The sequence below is a fragment of the Saccoglossus kowalevskii genome, chromosome 7 (assembly GCF_978046115.1).
Source record: "Saccoglossus kowalevskii chromosome 7, keSacKowa6.1, whole genome shotgun sequence".
Taxonomy (NCBI): Eukaryota; Metazoa; Hemichordata; class Enteropneusta; family Harrimaniidae; genus Saccoglossus; species Saccoglossus kowalevskii.
This window is the reverse complement of record NC_140647.1, coordinates 26,897,522-26,918,279: the sequence shown is the minus strand read 5'-3', so window position 1 is coordinate 26,918,279 and position 20,758 is coordinate 26,897,522. Positions and strand designations below refer to the sequence as shown.

Below are 20,758 nucleotides of genomic sequence, written 5' to 3'. Positions count from 1 at the left end.
AGGGCAATAGCTTTTTTTAACACGTGATCAGGCATTCGGGCGTCCTTTGGACGAGGCAGCTTTCTGCCACACTGTTTCGTCCCAAAATAATAAAACGCAGTTTCTCAAAACTGCGGAGTCTGGTCATTAAAACTTTTCATTTCTTTCTCATTATTAATAGTTTTTCACTTTCTTATGCAAATTCGTCAAATCGTTCAGCATCTTTTATTTAACATCGTGTCAAGGGTTATTGAGCATGCGCATTTCGTACGCGGTAAAAGCTCACATGTTGCAGTTTTCTGTGTTGATCTTGCGTTGTTTTCATCATACGACTCGTTTCGGACGACACAGTGCTACAAATTTTGGTAAGTTTGGGTGGGCTTTATGCAGGTATTGTATAGCAATTCATATGATTATATGTGTTTGTTGAATTGGGTGATTAATTCTGTGTTATACAGTCACTTGTGAGGTTTTGTTGTTTATATGTCAATGTCACCATCTCTGATAATTTTATTAGAATAGAATACATTTATTGATACACAAATGTACTAAGGCTAGTAATATAGATGATACTGTGCATTTCTTTTTTGGTAATTAAAATGGATTAATAAATGTGAAATAGCTTTTACAAATTTTACAATTTTTTTACATAACAGTGCTTTCAGAAAAGCTGTTTACACTTTATAAAAATAAAACATATACAAATTTTAAAACTGGCATTGACAAATCAGAACGATCGCCGTAATGGCTGTCCAGTCTGATTGGCTTTGCAGCACATGATGAAACACTGTGCCAATGCCGTTGTCTCAATTGGATTTTAATAAAACGTTTGGTAAATATATTAGCGTATTTATCCGGGTTAGCGCCCAGGGTCCTGAACATGGAAAATTGGCAAAAAATAAGGGTGGGCCTATGTCCGGACATCCCCTGCAAAAAACGAAAATTGACAACACACAGATCGAACTGCGACAGGAAATAGAATGGCAAATGAAAAAATGCAATGGAAATAAATGAACAAATGCAACATTAGAAGAATAAAAAAAAAATTATTGCTTATAATGTGACAAATAAACCAAAAATAATAAAAATCGACAGTGAGGAATCGTTTGAATTAGGATTTTCCCGCTGACAAACACACCCGATACATGTAAACTCAAAGTGAACTAAAATGGCAGTGGTTAAACTGTGTAATATTACAAGATCAAAAATAATTTACAAGTTTACGCAGTAAAAATTACGAAAGTTCATAGTGGTTTAAAAAAACTTATTAGATCTCTATTTGCACGTTCATTGCCATCTTCGTCAAAGTCAAAACTCTCAAAGTCCAAGTCGGCGCACTCGCCGTTGAACAAAATCCCTACAGCTTTGTCCTAAAATTCGTTGATGTCTTCGCACACAATTTGGACTTTTAATCCATGGATTTTGCTGTCCATCAGCGAGAAAAGAAAAATGAGATTGCTCTTCTGCAATGTTTTTGTTTACAGTCTGTCAATCATCTTTCACCTTTAAGCATCTGTTTTATGATTGGCAAATGACGACATCACTACTAGTGTTTTATCATAAAGGTCAAGTAAACATTGCTTTCTTACCAGACTAGCCGCTCATCAATCAAGGTGAAAGTTATCATTCAGCAAGTTTCGGCGGTTGGATTGTCTCACGATTTTTTCTTCTTCAATGACAAATAAATAATTTTCATGACAGAAATGCAATAGGTGTGATGAAAGATGTTAAAAAGTCTGCAGTTCACCCCTCGTTTTACACAATTGACAATTATTTTTCAAGAATTTTTATCAGAATCACAACAGACTGTAATGACAACAGACTTTTTTATTACAAATTTAGAAAAAGACCCCCTGGGCATATTTTTGACTTCTTGTTAAAAACCACAAGTCCAATTGCTTTGATATTACATATAGGTACTACATGTGGACCACTCTCAAATTTGTTCATTTCATGATGATATCTTCAATTTTCTAATTTTGATGAATATTTTTGTCATTTTTGGTAAAAAGTGATATTTCGACTTCTTGTTAAAAACAACAATCATTTATGGTGAAAAATTATATTTTTAATTTCTTGCTGAAAACAGCAAGTCCCATTGCATTGATACTATGCATATTGTTCATTTTCTAATGATATCTTCTGTTCTTTAATTGAAATGTGCATTGCTAACAGCGGAGCTATCTCAGTCGAGAGGCTGCTTGTTAGGTTATGAAATGAATTATCTTTAAAATTATATATTCAACCAGCCAACACACTGAACTATTCAAACTGTATTGAAAAGCAATAGCTCTTAGTTCAACAGAGAGAACCATTATGTCGAATAATGATATATACTGTCAAAATGTGAAATAATGGAAACTTATTTGTAAAAAGGGTTTCATTCTTACCAAAAACTGTATAACCCACAAAGTCATCATGCTTCGCGGATGGCCATTATGAGTGTTGTCTCACTAATTCAGCTGATTGACATCTTAAACAATATGCATTTCCTGACCGGGGATAAAAGGACTGTGATCAAATTGAGAATAACTCGATAAAAAAACCATATCCTTATGATAACTTATCCCATTATGTCTTTTTCTGTGGTCTAGGTTCTAGAAGTCTTAGTATCTTCAGAATGAGTGAAGACAACCACGCCATCAACCTGAAGAAAGTAAAAGTTTGCAAGAAAATAGGCACACATAATGGAACTTTTCACTGTGATGAAGTATTGGCATGTTTTCTGCTCAAACAACTGCCGGAATATGAACACGCTGGTAAATACAATTAATTATTATTGCTCTAAGTAGGACCTTATAAAGCAATATGATCATTACTCGTCATGTGTGATATGGGTTCCCATGTACGATATCTATAACGACTCTAAAATCAAGGATAAGATAATTCATGTACAAGATGATGGAATGTGCACAATTTTTTAACTAAGTAGTGGATGATTTGAAAGGTTTATCTTGTACATTCTTGATAAAAAGCATTATTTATGCAGTATTTGAATACCTGCTGTTTGATGACTGTGGTACTTTATTCTGCAATGTATATATTTGGTTTTTACTTGCATTTACACATAAAAATGAAAACCAGCTGTAACACACAAATTTAGAACAATATTTATATTTTCTGTGTATATATTTTTATGTGTTCACTGCTGCGTACAATTTTTACTTATACTTGTTGATTGGATAGTATATTTTATAAGTAAACCTCATTATATATATTAAATATAATCTTGTTTTCCTAGAGATTATAAGAACACGGGACTCGTGTAAATTGGACACATGTGACATTGTGGTGGATGTTGGTGGAGTTTTTGATGCCAGTAAGCACAGATATGACCACCATCAGAGGTGAATGAAATTCTCAGTTTTATTTCATGCTGGATTATTTACACGCATAACATAATATTAAAAAAACAAATACAGAGGGAATGAAATTGGTTATGTTACATATTAGACAACACAAATGAGTTATGTATATAGTCACTTTTCTTTTATAACACTATTTGATGTTTCTCGGAATGCCTTGGCCAAATTTATTCAATCGAGGTATTAACATCAAACATGGTAGAAAACTGATCAATTTGATTTGTTATTTGATTCCTATGTGCAGAGTAACAGACTGGCTAATGTAATTTTGATGTCTGCATGGATGTGTGTGTCAAATCTTATTCTACCATCTTAAGAACCACTAGGTTGATTGGAATGAAATTTGGTACACATTTTGGTAATTTGCATATTAATTGCCAGATTTCAGCATGTTCCTTGTGCATCTTTACAACTGTCTTCATAAATGTATATACAACACTTGGCTGTTCCTTGGTCCCATTTAAAATATATACTTCCCCAACATTTAATTATATTTTTCTTTCTTCATCATTTACTGATGTGGGCTATGTCATTGACAATGACTAGAAGGAAGAAATGTGTAGAATCGGATACTTACCTTTTTCTATGGTTCCTACAAAATCTTCAAAACAATCTTCCCAGTAAAATTAATGGAAGGTCCATCAAAATAACCATAAATTGAGAAGAAGAAAAAAACTGACGTGTCGCTTGAAAACAGGATGGGTGAAAAGCTGAATTTAACATAGGGCTCTATGAAAAAGATGCGAGCCCCTCCCCCCAAATGCCCTCTACACTTCAATTTTCTATCCCACAATTCTTTGCAAAATCCAATATGGAATTAACACATTTTTAACCTATATATTTTTGATAACTTTAACAAATTATTATGTTGATCTAATGAAAAATTTGTGGTATTGTCATACCTTGTATGTATTTGAATAACACATTTCTAGTAAGAGAAATGTTGTTTGCTGGTTTTTTTAGCTCCGCTGTCGACTTTGTCGAGCGGAGCTTATCATATGAGTGATTGTCGGTCGTCGTCCGTGTCAATGTTCTACTTTTTCGACTTCTTCTTGAAAACTACAAGCCTGAATGCTTTGATACTTGGTGTATATGTACCTTGGGTAGACCTCTCTTAGGTTTGTTCATTTCATGTTGATATCTTCAATTCTCTAATTTTGGTGAATATTTTTGTCATTTTTGGTAAAAAGTGATATTTTCGACTTCTTGTTAAAAACCGCAAGTGCAAATGCTTTGATATTACATATATAGGTACTACATGTGGACCTCTCTCAGATTTGTTCATTTTGTAATGATATCTTTAATTCTCTAATTTTGGTGAATATTTTTGTCATTTTTGGTAAAAAGTGATATTTTCGACTTCTTGTTAAAAACCGCAAGTCCAATTGCTTTGATACTACATATAAAGGTACTACATGTGGACCTCTCTCAGATTTGTTCATTTCGTGATGATATCTTCAATTCTCTATTTTTGGTGAATATTTTTGTCATTTTTGGTAAAAAGTGATATTTTCGACTTCTTGTTAAAAACCGCAAGTCCGATTGCTTTGATATTACATATATAGGTACTACATGTGGACCTCTGTCAGATATGTTCATTTCGTGATGATATCTTCAATTCTCTAATTTTGGTGAATATTTTTGTAATTTTTGGTAAAAAGTGATATTTTCGACTTCTTGTTAAAAACCAATAGTTCAATTGCTTTGATACTACATATAAAGGTACTACATGTGGACCTTTCTCAGATTTGTTCATTTTGTGATGATATATTCAGTTCTCTAATTTTGGTGAATATTTTTGTCATTTTTGGTGAAAAGTGATATTTTCGACTTCTTGTTAAGTAAGTCCGATTGCTTTGATATTATTCATATTGTTCATTTTCTAATGATGTCTTCAGTTCTTTAATTGAAATGTGCATTGCTAACAGCGGAGCTATCTCAGCCGATAGGCTGCTTGTTTATAGTTTGAATGCAAATAACTGAAATGGAAGCTTACAAGAGTTTTGAAATTTGTTCTTTTCTTTTCAAGGTCTTTTGAAGAAAGCATGAATTCTTTGACATCAGAAAAACCGTGGACCACGAAATTAAGCAGTGCTGGTCTTGTATATCTGCACTTTGGGCACAGTGTTATCGCCCGTACACTTCAAACATTGCCAGATGACAAAATAACAAAAATCATTTTTGATAAAGTCTATGAGAGTTTCATAGAAGAAGTGGATGCCATTGATAATGGCATATCACAATGGGATGAGAAACCAAGGTCAGTATGATTGTTTGATAACACTTTACTCCATGATTGCAATTCTGGAGGAGGTGTATTTACCATCTTCTGTTAGTTGCCTAGCAACTATTGTGTAGTTTAATCTGAGGTACATATTCTGTTGATTTCAGGTATTTATTAACCACTAACCTGAGCTGTAGAGTAAGCAATTTGAATCCATGGTGGAATGATACAAAAGTTGATGTGGAGGTGAGTAGATAACCTTGTGTTTATTTCTATGGAAATGTACTGTAAAACCGTTTATTTTCACTAGCATTTTCACCATTTTGATGCTTTGAGCAATTTTTCTAGGTTTTAATTCACAAACTTGGCAGCGAAACGAGTTCTATTGTTATTCTACATGATCACATGGATTTAATTTAACAGATTTTTATTATTGGTGAAAATAGCGATAATAAAAACCAGTGACTAAATAATGCGCTCACATTATTTACAACTTTGGTGTGTGTTTTTTTTTGAAGCTAGGTTTTTATTTTATTTTATTTTTTAATATTTTTGTCCCAGGCGACATTTCTGGACATTGTCCCTCAAAACAAATAAGGCATGCTTTGGAAAGGCACTACTAATACAACTACTGAGTGAACAGTCGGCTCTGGGAATCAAATCTGCTCTGGCCTTGATTTTATGGTAGAACTGCAGTAAACTACACTGTTTAAAAATATATTCTATACAGTGACATTCTAGACATTATTGATAATTGAGCTATATGAAAATCATCTTCTTAACAAGTAGTAATATCAATGACTGTTTGGTAGCCATATAGTTATTATTCATGTCTGTGCTGTGTACTAACTAATATATTGCCTTATTCATTCGAAAATTTGCACATAAGTACTATACTCATAGTTATTACCGTAGCTTTTTAGTCCCCGTTCGGACGTAGTCCGAAAACGGGGACTTATGTTTTGCCCTGTGTGCGTCTGTGCGTGCGTCCGTGCGTGCGTCCGTGATCACCTGTATCTCGAACATGCATGGACCGATTAAGTTCAAACTTCACTCATACATCACACATTATATGGGACATATGCACATGCATTTTTTTCATGATCCGATTAACGATAGCCGAACAGCGGCCATTTTAAGGCCGAAAATGCATCAAAATCGCACACTTTCACCATTCCGGACCCGGATCTCAGTTATGCATGGACAGATTTTGTTCAAATTTGGTACATACATTAAACATAATAGGACCTTGATGCACGTCATTTTTTTTTCCGAATCAAGTTCGAAATGGCCGACTGGCGGCCATTTTGTTTTAAAGAATTCAGTTCTGGATCCGTAGCCAAGACATGTCTGGATTGATCAAGTTCAAACTTCACACACACAAGGTACATCATGTCTCAAATATGTATGTGCATTTGTTTCATGATCTCATTAACGATAGCCAAATGGCGGCCGCTTTAAGGCCGAAAATGCATTGAAATCGCACATTTTCACCATTCCGGACCCGGATCTCAGTTATGCATGGACGGATTCTGTTCAAATTTGATACATACATTAAACATACCGTATTTGTCTTCAGTTAAGCGCCACCTTCAATTAGGCGCCAGTGCCACAAAAACTTTGTATTTTACACCTCAATTAAGCGCCAGACAAAGTTGAAATTTTGGCACGTAATGATCGTGAATTGGGCGCCGGCGGATCGACTACCGGTTACCGGTTCGTAGCGATGGACGCGATCGCGGAAGTCCCTCGCTGTTACTGTACGAATGGCTTTTATGTAAAAAAAATTGGTTTTGTTTCTAACAATTTTTAAGAAATCGGTCTATAATCTCTTGAAACATGTCTTTTTAGTCTACTGTAGAAAATATCAGCGTGGTTTTTAATTTCGCAGTAAGTCCATGAAAACGAAATTAAAACAATGCGAAAATGTTCTGTTTCAAATGCGCTGTTGTCACAGTAAACAGTGTTAAATTATTCTTTAAATGCTCAGTTTACTTTCCAAAAATAACTAATTTCTTGATTTGAAAAAAAAATCGTGCCGTTTTTCTCACCAAAATCAAAGCCAAAATATCGCAAACATCGGCAAATCACTTCCACATTGCGTTCATACATTATTTAAATGAGCTATGGTAATTTGATCACGTTGGCATCATCCAGCATTTTGATTGGTTAATTAACGACTTGACCTATCAGGTCAAAAAACGCGTTCCAGGTCAAGTCCTATACAGGAAGCATGGCAGACATCGAATCACGCCGAGCGTTTACATGCGACCAGAATCATTCGCTTACGATGAAATTAAGTTGAATTTTACTTGCATTTTATTTTTTGTACGTTATTATAACTACTACTGAGTAATAATCGTAACCGTGGAATGCAGCATGACCGGATTTTGCTACCGTGATCATTGACTACTAAGCGTTGAATTTGTGTTTGTTTTATTTTTCTGTTGATTGTACGGCAAACTGTGAATGTTTTCTAAAGAATGATAATTTTTGTATAACTTTCTAAACTGTCTGAAAATGGGTCATTTACTCAGTATTTAAAATAAAGGCTACAGTGACTAAGCGTCAGACTGTAATGTAAAATATTGTCAATAATCTATCACCAGAATGGAGCAAAAACAATGGCTTGTAACCCAGTTACCGGTACTAGAACTTGAAGTGCTTGAAATAAGCGCCATTTGAAACAAAGTTGCTCAAATTTAACCACAAATAAGCGCCACCATGACATGAAAGTGTAACAAAGTGGCGCCTAATTGAAGACAAATACGGTAATAGGACCTTGATGCACGTCATTTTTTTTTTCGGATCAAGTTCGAAATGGCCGACTGGCGGCCATTTTGTTAAAGAATTCAGTTCTGGATCCGTATCCAAGACATGTCTGGATTGATCAAGTTCAAACTTCACAAACACATGGTACATCACGTCACAAATAGATATGTGCATTTGTTTCATGATCCGCTTAACAATAGCTGAATGATGGCCATTTTAAGGCCGAAAATGCATCAAAATCACGTATTTTCACAATTCCGGAACCGGATCTCAGTCATGCATGGATGGATTTTGTTCAGATTTAGTACAGTGTGTTGTACATATGCAGGTGCATTTCGGTCATGATCTGCTTTGAATGTATATGTCACTCAAATATGAACGGAACGGGGACAAGTCATTGACAATGACTTGTTATTTTGTGATTTGATCAAATTGATGGCCATTTTCTCTAAAATCCTAAAGTCGCAGTCTGTAAATGTGTCCAGAACTGTTTCTCAGAGATGAACAGGGCGATTATTTAAACTCTACCATGATCAAGCATATTAGATTACAGGTGCATGTAATATTTTTTTTCGGATTCAAACAAAAATGGAAGATTGGCAGCCATTTTGTTTTCATTCATTTCTATGCTGATTCATCACTAATATTTCATTTGATTAAGTTGAAAGGTATTACTCAAGTACTATACTCATTGGTAGGATACCGTCTTATAGGTCCCCTTTTGGACTGAAACGTGGGCTTGTGAGTTGATCTCCAAGGGTGCATCTTTGCGTGTTGGTACATTTATATCCATGCTTGGACCTATCAAGCTCAAACTTTCTACATACATCGGACAATATGCACATGCATTGATTCATGATCCTATTTAAAATTAAAATTAAACATTTTCACCATTGCAGAACTAGACCTCAGTTGTGTGTGGATGGATTTTTAATACATTAAACTTAGTACATACATTAAACAAAATGGGAACTTGATGTACCGTTAAAGTCCTATTATAAACCGTGGTTTATATTACAATGTAGCAATTTAAAAATTGGGATCGAAAGCTCAAGTTCGAGGTGCGGTTTCTATTACGTACATATTGCAATCACTAAATGGACGTGGTCATTTTTTTTCCACAACACATGCACAAAACAAACAATACACCGTACAATCTCTTGAATAGGTGTCGAGGAAGAGTGAAAGGCCTTATTTAGGTTCTAAAATAGGCGTTACGAAATGTTGAAAAATTACAGTCAATCAAAAAAAATTTCCACATGATACAAAAAATACTCAGTATTTTTAATGTAATATGCATTTATTTTTTTTATTTTCTTGGTAACGAAAAGTATATTCTAACAGAAGTTTCAAATAAAAACGCAAATGCACTGCTTAGTAGCAAATGATCAGCTCGATCCGGCCATGCTGCGGGTCACAAGTGAATAACTTACTTGTTTTCGAAGTGTTGATATTGGTGATTATTATTTAGTAGTGATTACAATAACGCACGAAAAGTAAAATTCGTTGAATTGTTATAAAATGCAAGTAAAATTCAACTTAGTTTCCCCATAAGCGAATGATTTCAGTTACATGTAAACAGCCGATACGATATCTGCCATGTTTTTGAATGCTCACGTGACGTATTATTGACTGGATAGGTCAAGTCGCTAATTAACCAATAAAAATGCTGGATGGTGCCCACGTGTCTAAATTACATAGCTCATTTAAATATGTTAATGACAGTTCAGCGACCTCATGGTGAACGCAACACGGAAGAGATTTACAGATAATGTAGTGCGATCTTTTGCCTTTGATTTCCATGGGAAAACGGCATGATTTTTTTTTTAAATCAAGAAATTATTTGTTTTCGAAAGATAAATTATTCTTCAATGCTCAGTTTAACACTTTTACGGTGATAAAAGCTCATTGTCTAAAACTTACGAAACACAGACGTATTCAGAAAGAGTATTGACAGAGGTCGCCGCCAGAACAAAAGCAGTTTCATTGCCTGTCTGACATCTTATCACCGCTGAACAATACATAGGTGTGAATATTTTTAGGCATGTTGTCGAAACAAATGAATAGGATTAGGAACAATGCCGTTTTGGAACAGCTGGTTGAAACAATGAAGTCAGTCACGGTCTTGTTGAATTGGGGGTGCGGTCAGTAATAGGTACTTTTCAAGTTTTCTATTTTTGTTAAGAACTCTTTAACCCCGAAGCCGGAATTGGGGGTGCGGTTACTATTACGTATGCGGTTTATATTAGGACTTTAACGGTATGTCATTTAATTTTTCAGATAGAGTTCAAAATGGCCGACTGATGGTTATTTTGTTTGAAAGAATGCATGCAGTTCAGGATCCATATCTCCAACATGCATGTTTGAACTTCACACATACATCATTTCAGACAAATGCACATGCTTTTTTGTCACTGTTAAATGAAAAATGGCTGACTGTCGGTCATCTTGTTTAAACAAATGCAATTCCATGTAGCCATATCTCATTTATTCCTTACACGATCAAGTTTAAACTTTACACATACATCTCACATCATTGATTGAATTGTATTTTTATTTTAGCATGTAATTTTGTTTTCTGATTGGACGCCATATTGTTGTATAGAATGCTGTACAGTAGTCTTACTAGAATTACTTCTGACATGTTTTTCCTGTCCACATTATATCAGTTCACAATAATTGTTATATGGCACTATTGTAATACAAATTTCTGTTGGGATTTTTTGTTGATGAAAGTATGTACAAAGACATAATGATATACATGTACCTAGACACCATTATTTGTTTTCATTTTAATGAAATTTCGTTGCCATTTTTGTTCCGCATGTTTCTCAGGCATGCCTGGGCTGACTGAAACTAAACAGGACTATGTCATGGATTTGTATCATCCCAGAATATTTTTAATGTTTTTCAGGAAAGATTTGAAAAAGCTATGTCGATGGTAGGAGCTGAATTTCTTGATAGAGTACTCTATTATCACAAATGTTGGTGGCCAGCAAGGTCACTTGTAGAAGAATCTATAAAAAAGAGATTTGAAGTGAGTATATTACAGGTATTTTATTTGTATTACCGTAAATCCTTGTCACTTAAGGCGAGAGTGTATCTTCTTATTTTCCTTCCTACATTTCTTGGTCTAAAACCCTGAATGAATGTATTCTCAAACTTCTTACACGTATGAGCAAATTTTAAAATTTTCCTCTGTTGATACCATTCTATCTGAATAGGTGGATGGGTTTCTGATGTCTTACATTTTATTTTTTATTTATTCCAAATGGTAGTCTGGTCATTTTGCATACTCTGCTGCTGGTACAATGATGAAACTAAAAAGTCGTGTCATTGACCTTAACTCATTTGAATCGGTCACTTTACTATTTTGTCAAACTATACTCAGAGTCGTAGTATTATTATTTTTATCGCAAGTAGACCAACACCATTACTATCTTCAAAACTTAGTGCCATAATTTTTCCAACCAAAATTTTGATACATTTTTTTTCTATTTTCGATAATTTTGGACCAAATCAACCCAATTTTTTTTTAGATACAGGGCTAGCTCCAACTTTTGGAAAAAATCTGTAAAGAGTATATATTTAGATTGAAATTTTGGAAAAAATCTGTAAAGAGTATATAATTAGATTGAAATTTTGGAAAAAAATCTGTAAAGAGTATATAATTAGATTGAAATTTTGGAAAAAATCTGTAAAGAGTATATATTCAGATTGAAATTTTGGAAAAAATCTGTAAAGAGTATATATTCAGATTGAAATTTTGGAAAGAATCTGTAAAGAGTATATATTTAAATTGAAATTTTGGAAAAAATCTGAAAAGAGTATATATTTAGATTGAAATTTTGGAAAAAATCTGAAAAGAGTATATACTTAGATTGAAATTTTGGAAAAAATCTGTAAAGAGTAATAATTAGATTGAAATTTTGGAAAAAATCTGTAAAGAGTATATAATTAGATTGAAATTTTGGAAAAAATCTGAAAAGAGTATATAATTAGATTGAAATTTTGGAAAAAATCTGAAAAGAGTATATAATTAGATTGAAATTTTGGAAAAAATCTGTAAAGAGTATATAATTAGATTGAAATTTTGGAAAAAATCTGAAAAGTGTATATAATTAGATTGAAATTTTGGAAAAAATCTGAAAAGTGTATATAATTAGATTGACATTTTGGAAAAAATCTGAAAAGAGTATATAATTAGATTGAAATTTTGGAAAAAATCTGTAAAGAGTATACCGTATTACCCCGGGCACGCGCCCATGGGCCTGAACATACAAAATCGGGAAAAATTGGGGGTGGGCGCTTACCCGAGGACCACCCCAAAAAAGATTTTAAAAAGTTGTGTTTGTGATCGTATGATAAGGTCAAATAAAGGAATGCTTTCGTACACTTTGTACACGTACTTATTTCTTGATTTATGCGAGGTTTCAATAAACGTGAGCACTCGGTCAAGAACTGTGGGAACACTAAGACACAGGGTCGAATTTCAAGAATAAAACTTGTTTTACGTCGGCGAATGAAGTTGTATTACTCACTGAAATTGGCTACAAAGTATGGTAAGTATTGTAATCAATGCACGGTTACTTTTTTAGTAACCGTGATCAGTGCAAATCGAAACTGCCGGGAAAAACTACCGCTTGTAATCCAAGATGGCGATGACCTCATTAGCATAATTTTGTTCACGCACGTATTAATATATCGCATCGTAATTACTGAAGAATAGCAGACAGGGTTATGAAACAAATAAACCTTTTATTACTGATGTGAACGATTTACAAACTATACATAAACATATCCAAATGGCGATACATAAAAAACAGAAAAGAGTATATAATTAGATTGAAATTTTGGAAAAAATCTGTAAAGAGTATATATTTAGATTGAAATTTTGGAAAAAATCTGAAAAGAGTATATAATTAGATTGAAATTTTGGAAAAAATCTGTAAAGAGTTTATATTTGCCCGTACCATCAAAGATGGAAGGGAAAGGTATATTAAGGGAACAAATTTGTTTGTTGTTGTCGCTAATAATTGTTATTGTGTGCACAATAACTTCACTAATTCTATTCCAAACTTCATAAAACTTATTCATCAGTATAACGTCTTCCCTCAGTTTGAACAACAGATGTCCTGTATGAAAATATCATGCAAAAATTGAGAAAATCTGATAAAATATTTTGACTGTTTCTACTTGACTGATCACTGGTGATACACATCAAAGGTCACTGATCTCAGTGGAAATATGCATTGTTCCGATGGGAATACTATACTGGGTTTCAAAACCAACTCATGGAGAGATTTTTGCACAGTCTGATACACATTTGCAAACCTACCAATAAAATCTTTACAGAAAACAAGATGTCAGAAAATCAATATAAACACTCCTATGAACTGGGTGCCTAACTTTGATCAAGATCTTAAGCTAATAGAAAATCTGTTTAGTTCAAAGTTATCGAATCAAAAACAATACATAAAAAATACATAAAAAGCAAAACGTTGCATTCACATTTTGAAAAGAAAATTGTACTAAAATATATGTATTTGACAAACAGGAATTTGTTTCAGCTTCAAAAACAAAGATTGCCGTGTTTGAAGATGTAGATTCTCAGGAGGCAACAGTACTGTTGATTTCTATCTCCACTGGACACCAACTAACTATTTAAGTTGATTTGCGTACAAAGCAGAGCTTGCAACATGATAGCTCTTCATAGAGGGTGTTTTTTTTACTTTTCATATAATACAGTAGGCACACAATGAATATAATAAAGCAGTTCATATTTGTCTCATTAATTTTTGACATACACCTGTACAAAATACTTGGGCAAACGCCAGCTAAGATTTTCTGTTATCTTGCATGTTTTATGAATCTATTCACGTCTAAATGCAGGACTTTTTTTCTGCGATGAAGCATTTGTTTTTATGCTAAAATATCTGAGTTACTTTGAATGAAGCTGGAAATTATGTCCCTTAGAATAATTAAACAAATTAGGCACCAATGTTTTTGTAAGATATTTACATCTATCAAGGACATTCGGTAGACTGATTCCCCACTGTTGGTTCAACCCCCAAAACTTGCTTGTATTCAAAATTAATTATGACAATGCATATTTATATAGAAACAAGCTATGATTAAGGGAATAATATTATATAACAAAGGGCAAGGTCACCAAAGTTCAACTATGTTTTTGTGAATGGTGACAAAAGGTTATACGTACACTGACAAATTTGTTACACCAAGGATAACGTTCTTTAATTTTGGTTCTGTGATGTTTGCTTTGGTTTCATGCAGGTCGATGACAGTGGTGAAATAATTATTTTTCAACAAGGTGGATGCCCATGGAAGGATCATCTGTTTGATTTGGAAGAAGAAATGAAAATAGAACGGCCAATAAAATACGTACTGTACACAGATCAGAATGATAATTGGAGAGTGCAGTGTGTGCCAATCAGAAAAACTTCATTTGAAAACAGGTGGGTTTTAGGGAATAAAGAGTTTTATTTGCACAAGCGGCAAATTGTCTGTTAAGAAGGCCAAATGTATCAGCGCGAGTACTTAGAGAACGATGGTCGCCACACAGTGTTTGATTTAATTTAAATAATATGTTGTGAATGTTGCTATAAGTCGTATATCAAACAGGACGCGACGCGATGACCACCACGCTTTAATGACACTTTCAAAACTGCATAGAGAAGACTCACAAAACAATAAATGGGTATTGATAGCCACCAGTGTTTAAGACATCTGCTAAAGCAAATTACATATTTACAGGCAAGCTAGTAATTTCAAACAATTCTCAAAATTATGTTGTGCATGGTCTTAGTTAAAGGTTAAATTCTTATAGGTTTATTGTGTTTGAATAAACTGCATATATTGCAATAATGTACTGTGTTGGTGACAACCTCTATATAAAGACCACCTGCCAATATTGATACCGTAAAAACTTGATTAATTCGCGGTAGTGAAAATAATTATTTTTTCAAGTGCGCGAATTAATAGCGTAAAAACGGAAATTATTGGTTTTTGGTGCACGAATTAAAAGAGTACTTTTAGATCGATTCAAAAAGGAGCTGTTTTCATAAATTTTCGACCATGTACCATGTTACACTTGAAATGAAACAGTGAAATGGCAAAGGTCACTCTGTACACAAACAAACAATGAACATGTGGCTACAAAGTAGTCGTCTGGCTGCACTGCCATTTTTATTTTTCTAGGCATCGCCTGGGCAATGTTATGGCAGATATTACGAAGCCTATCTTGTCTGGAAAAATAACACTGCGTTGATAAAAATGGTCTTAGAAAATGTTTAGAAAAAATAATGTTTCGCATTGACCAAATATAATCATGCAAAGTATAAATTCAAAGTGTTTTAATACATTGGTGAGAGGTCGCATTTTACGTGAACAAGAACATGCACTAAGAAGGAAAAGCAAGCCAAAGTTGAAACGAGGTGCATCATGGACATGACACAACACACGCTGCGACAACTGAGTGATCAGCGACATCATTTTGGGACGCAATTGAACTTCAAGTACTTCTTTGCGAAACTTGCTGCACGGCGATGCTGACGTCAAGTGTGTGTTGACCGAAGTTTGACGCTAAGTCACGCACTGAACTGGCGCGTTACCTTAGCAACCTTCTTTCATGCCCCGCGCATCAATCTAGTAAAATTGTTATTATATCTGTACTGTAATTACGCAACTTGTATGCAACTCTGAACTGGCTTTGAATATATCAACGTCATTTACTTAGTGCACTGCTTTTTTAATTACGCAAATTTGTTTACAATATTGTACCGGCTCTGAATATTTCAACTTTGTAATGTATTGCTTTCATGATAATTAGTTTTTTGTTAACTATTGTTAGGGCACTAACCGGGGTATTAGGTCTGTGAATATTTCAATATCACCGACTTGATAATGCGTTGCATTCATAATAATTACGCAAACATAAACATACCATACGTCAAATTAAATTTTACTATAATATAATAAACTCTGGGCAGCGCACTTCGATCGCATTATTCACGTACATTTCGACTGAACTCTAATAACCACGCGTTTGTGTGGCATTGGGCAATGACCTCCAGAGTTTATGCACTGATATTTAAATACGGGCCACCCAGCTTGACGCAAATCAATATAGTTACTTGTCATTTGTTAAAAAAATCTTTCAACTCTCACAAATACCATGGACGCGAAGAGTTAACTGGGGGTTAAATGAAAGGGAACGTCTTTCTTGGACAAAAAACCCGTCAGTACAAGATTATATGTGCAAGGTTAGATTTATAGAACGTACATGACCGCTTAACTCTGTGTTTTTTACCGAATCCGGTATAATGAAAATGTGACACGAGGTCAATCGCCCGACCAATCAAAAACGTTAATTTACGCACCATAGGGCGGTTCACTTAAATAACGTAATAGAATAATGGCTGACACAAAGTCGATGCAACTCTGTGGATCAGTGACGAAAAAGCCCTGTACTAAGCTTTCCATCACAGAAATTTGTAATCGATGTGCTGACCGATGGATATTTATCGACTAAGTAATAATCTTGCCCAACATCTGTAGTGTTGTGGGGGAATGATTTTTTTCACGTCAAATCTTTACCGAACCTAAACTGCTTGCTAACTGAAAGGCTGTAATGACGGAGATCATCTGCGATTTCGGCTACACCAAGTACCGATAACATAAAAACTCAAACAATATGTATATTTTTTTTAATGTCTTCATGCAATTTATCCACTTTATACTGGTCCGCGAATTAATAGGATACAATTTTAAACATGTTTTTAAATACTTAAAAATAAGTGTTTGAAAAAAAAATGGGTGCGCGAATTAATCGAGTTTTCACGGTAATCCCAAGGAATAACGTATAAACAGCCTGTAAAAGAAGAACACTTGTCTTTTAGCAATATTTTTGCAGATTTGTTTAGGATTTCAGGATTCTGTTTTTCATGAACTGTTCAAACTATAAAGCCCTTAATGGAGAAGTGTTTCTTGAGAACAGTAGTTATGCTTAAGTTGGTGAATGTGTTCCTACTAAGTGGAACTGCAACTTTAAAATCCCACCAAAACTAAAGTTAATATTGGCATATTCTGAAAAGCTGTAAAGATGTAATATTTGTTTATATTTGTTCATTATGCAGGGTGTCTTTGTTGGAAGAATGGCGAGGATTACGTGATGACGAACTGAGTAAAGTAAGCGGTATACCAGGATGTATATTCGTACATGCCAGTGGCTTCATTGGTGGTAATAAAAATAAAGATGGCGTCTTAGAAATGGCTCGACATACGCTGAAGAAGTTGAGACCTGCAGAAACCTAGCAGATAGTAGTAGTAAAGAAAATTGTGAATGTGTGTTGTCTCACAGTTGGCATCTCCAACGAGCCATTGTGATCGTGTGTTGTTTGCCAACAAACATCTTCAGCAAGCAATTGTGATCATGCTTTGTCTGCTGACTGGTATCTATGTGTAGGCAACTTAAACTGTTGGTGCAGGTAGTTTACAAATGCACTTTTTGACATCTTGAAAACAACCTTGTGTGAAGTTGCATCAGATTCTTTCATTTTATGACAATATCTTCAATTCCCTGTATGATATATACTTTTAACATGTTTGCGTAAAGCTCTATGACATTTGTGTCATTTCAGTTTTTACATTTCCTGTGTCATCGTAGATGAAGGAAAGTACATATATGAGGAGGAAATGTCTGTCCTAGTTGTTGTTGACCTAAGATGTAGAACTTTTTCTGGTGATTACAGTCAAACTCAAACAGATTTTATCCAATCTCTTTAAAACTTGGATATTTTATTACTCAGTTTGAAACCTGGACAAGCTCCATTTTCCCAAAGTTTCTAATAAATCACTATAAAATGGTTTATGGGGACTGATGCTGATCATGAAAAACAGATGCAAGTAATCTGTGTCAATTAGATATAATGATGTACAAATGTACAACTATAGGAAACTTTATACAGTTCATGTTATATTACCAGGTACTGTAAAATACTTTATTTTAGCTGGAATTAATTTTGGCTGTTCTGATTGAATGTAAAAAGGTATTTTCACTGATTCAACTCTTCCGCAAAAATAAATCCCAAATAAAAATAAAGTACTTTACAGTAATAGGGATGTTGAAAATAAAACAAAGGTAATTAATATTCATGTTTATTCAGAAGTGTTTCCACCTAAATTTTGATAAGTTTTAACACTTAAACATAAAATATTCCACCGTACCGTTATGCAAAATTGAAACAATGTTCTAGGTGCACAGTGACAAGCTAAACAGTGTTTTTTTTTTCTTTTTATGAACATGTGGAATACATCTCCCAAAAGTAGTGCCATCACTCTCAAATGTGGGTGGATTTGCCAAAGTCACCAGGTGTCAAATGGTTTATTTTACTTGCCTGTTCTAAGTTTGCAAATAAATCAATCTATTGTCTATCTATTTATGATGGGATTCACTATAAACTTTGCTTTACCCTATTCTGGACTGTGTGCATGTCAATGGAATGGTCTAATTTTTTGTGTAATGAAAAATAGCAATGAGCAAACTTGTGAGGAAGTTGATAGTTTCTGTGTTCTAAATACAGTACAGCACAACATTGATCTGATTTGGTATATTTAAAATGTGTGAAGATTCCAATGCATTTCATTAGTTTCCAATGAAACTTGTTAATTTGCATAATTACATGTATGATGAAAGAACTTTTCAGGCTTCTTGCAATTTTAAAATGAATAGTGGTCTGCATACAAACTAAGATTTACCCACTGCATGTTTATTCATAAATCCACATGTCTATGCTAATTGTAAACTAACCACACTTGTACTCGCATGCAGAGTGTTATTTGCCGAGTTTGTATTCATATGCTAGTGTAATGGGTACAGATAACTGTATACAACTTGTAAACCAGCATTGCCCTGGCCACATGACAGCTATTGTAAATTGGACCTTGCACTCGTACTACAGCTTAAGTCAAGGTCTGAAGTTGACGAGGAGAGAACACCACATCAACAATAGAGCCAACTCAATTACCAATGGGGGGGTTGTGAAAAAACAGTATGGATCCAGAACATATCTTCTTGTACATGTATCTGTTCGTCAAACGAGTACTTGTCCATATTGAGAAATGGTGCTCTGGAACAGCATTAATTAAAACAAAATGGCCAAACAAATATATAAAATCAGTCAAAGCATATCAGAGTCGGCCAGTTTGAATTAAATCTAAAAAATAAAACAATGTGCATCAGGAACCCATAGTCTCTAACGTACCAAGTTTGAACAAAATCCATCCATAACTCAAAGATCCAGTATGCCTGAAATGCTAGATTTTTAGCACAAAAATGGCTATTTTGAATCAGATTGTGAAACCAATATATCTAAAATTTGATCATAATCAGTCAAAGCATGGCATATATGGCACTAGAACTGCATTCATTAAAACAAAATGGCTGCTAGTCAGCCATTTTAAATTGGATCTGAAAAATAAAATTTGCATCAAGGTCCCATAATGTCCAATGTATGTACCGGTACCAAGTTTAAACAAAAACCATCCGTAAATGCTTGATTTTTTACTATAAAAATGGCCACCATTTGGCCAGATTGTGAAACAAATTGATGGGCATATGTATACATGTGAAGTGTGATTGGTCCAGGCATGTCCAAGTTACAGGTCCGTCCGCACAATAATAAAGGCATTGAATTGACCCTTCTAATGTTGAGGCCATTATTGCATTAACTGATTTTTTTTTTTCTGGGTTGTCATTTATTGAAATCTAGATTTGTCAAGCGAACCTCGGGGCAAACAGTACCAGACAACTTACCTTGGACCCTGAACGAGATGTCAATACTTTACCAGCTTGAGAGGCTTCACTAACTGCTTCTCACTGATGATTTTATGTGTCATTTTCATGTGCAGCATTATTATTGTTGTGTAGTCACTTTTGCCCATGCACAAGTTTAAAGCTATTGCCACAGTTGTTTTAACCTTTGGAGTTGAACGTACTATCGAGGCCAGCACTGAATCTACGCGTTGTAGATTTGGCATTTACTAAAGCAGTGTTGACCAAGTAGAAGCACTGGCCTTGACTCAAAATCAAGCCAAGTGAAACGAGTCAAAATTGTTACTCAAAGATTTGAATTTGTTTTTTGATATCTTTCTTCATTGTCAAGAAGGTAACCCGAAGTTTTTTTTGTTTTTTTTTTAAATTATTTTTGCCAGAAGTCGTATTCATATTTGGAACTAGATGACAGGGATGTGCGGCCATCTTCCTATTAAATGGCAATTTAATGCGCTATCCTGGCGTCAACCAGGCTTTGTCAAACACAAGCAGCTGCGGACCTCAACAAAGGTTCCCCCAAAGTCGCATTCGTTAGTGAATGAATGAATCTCGGCTAGTGGAATTGGC

General features: G+C 34.3%; 1 protein-coding gene across 1 annotated transcript; it reads left to right on the top strand.

Moving 5' to 3' along the window:
• The first annotated feature begins 221 nt into the window (after window positions 1-221).
• On the top strand, window positions 222-18,796 carry LOC100366383 (MYG1 exonuclease-like). The gene is made up of 8 exons (XM_002740469.4): window positions 222-344; window positions 2,574-2,738; window positions 3,221-3,326; window positions 5,374-5,604; window positions 5,736-5,814; window positions 11,255-11,377; window positions 14,635-14,816; window positions 17,496-18,796. Exons 1-8 carry the CDS (start codon window positions 236-238, stop codon window positions 17,671-17,673), a joined length of 1,173 nt encoding a protein of 390 aa, XP_002740515.2. The 5' UTR covers window positions 222-235; the 3' UTR covers window positions 17,674-18,796.
• The last annotated feature ends 1,962 nt before the right edge of the window (window positions 18,797-20,758 follow it).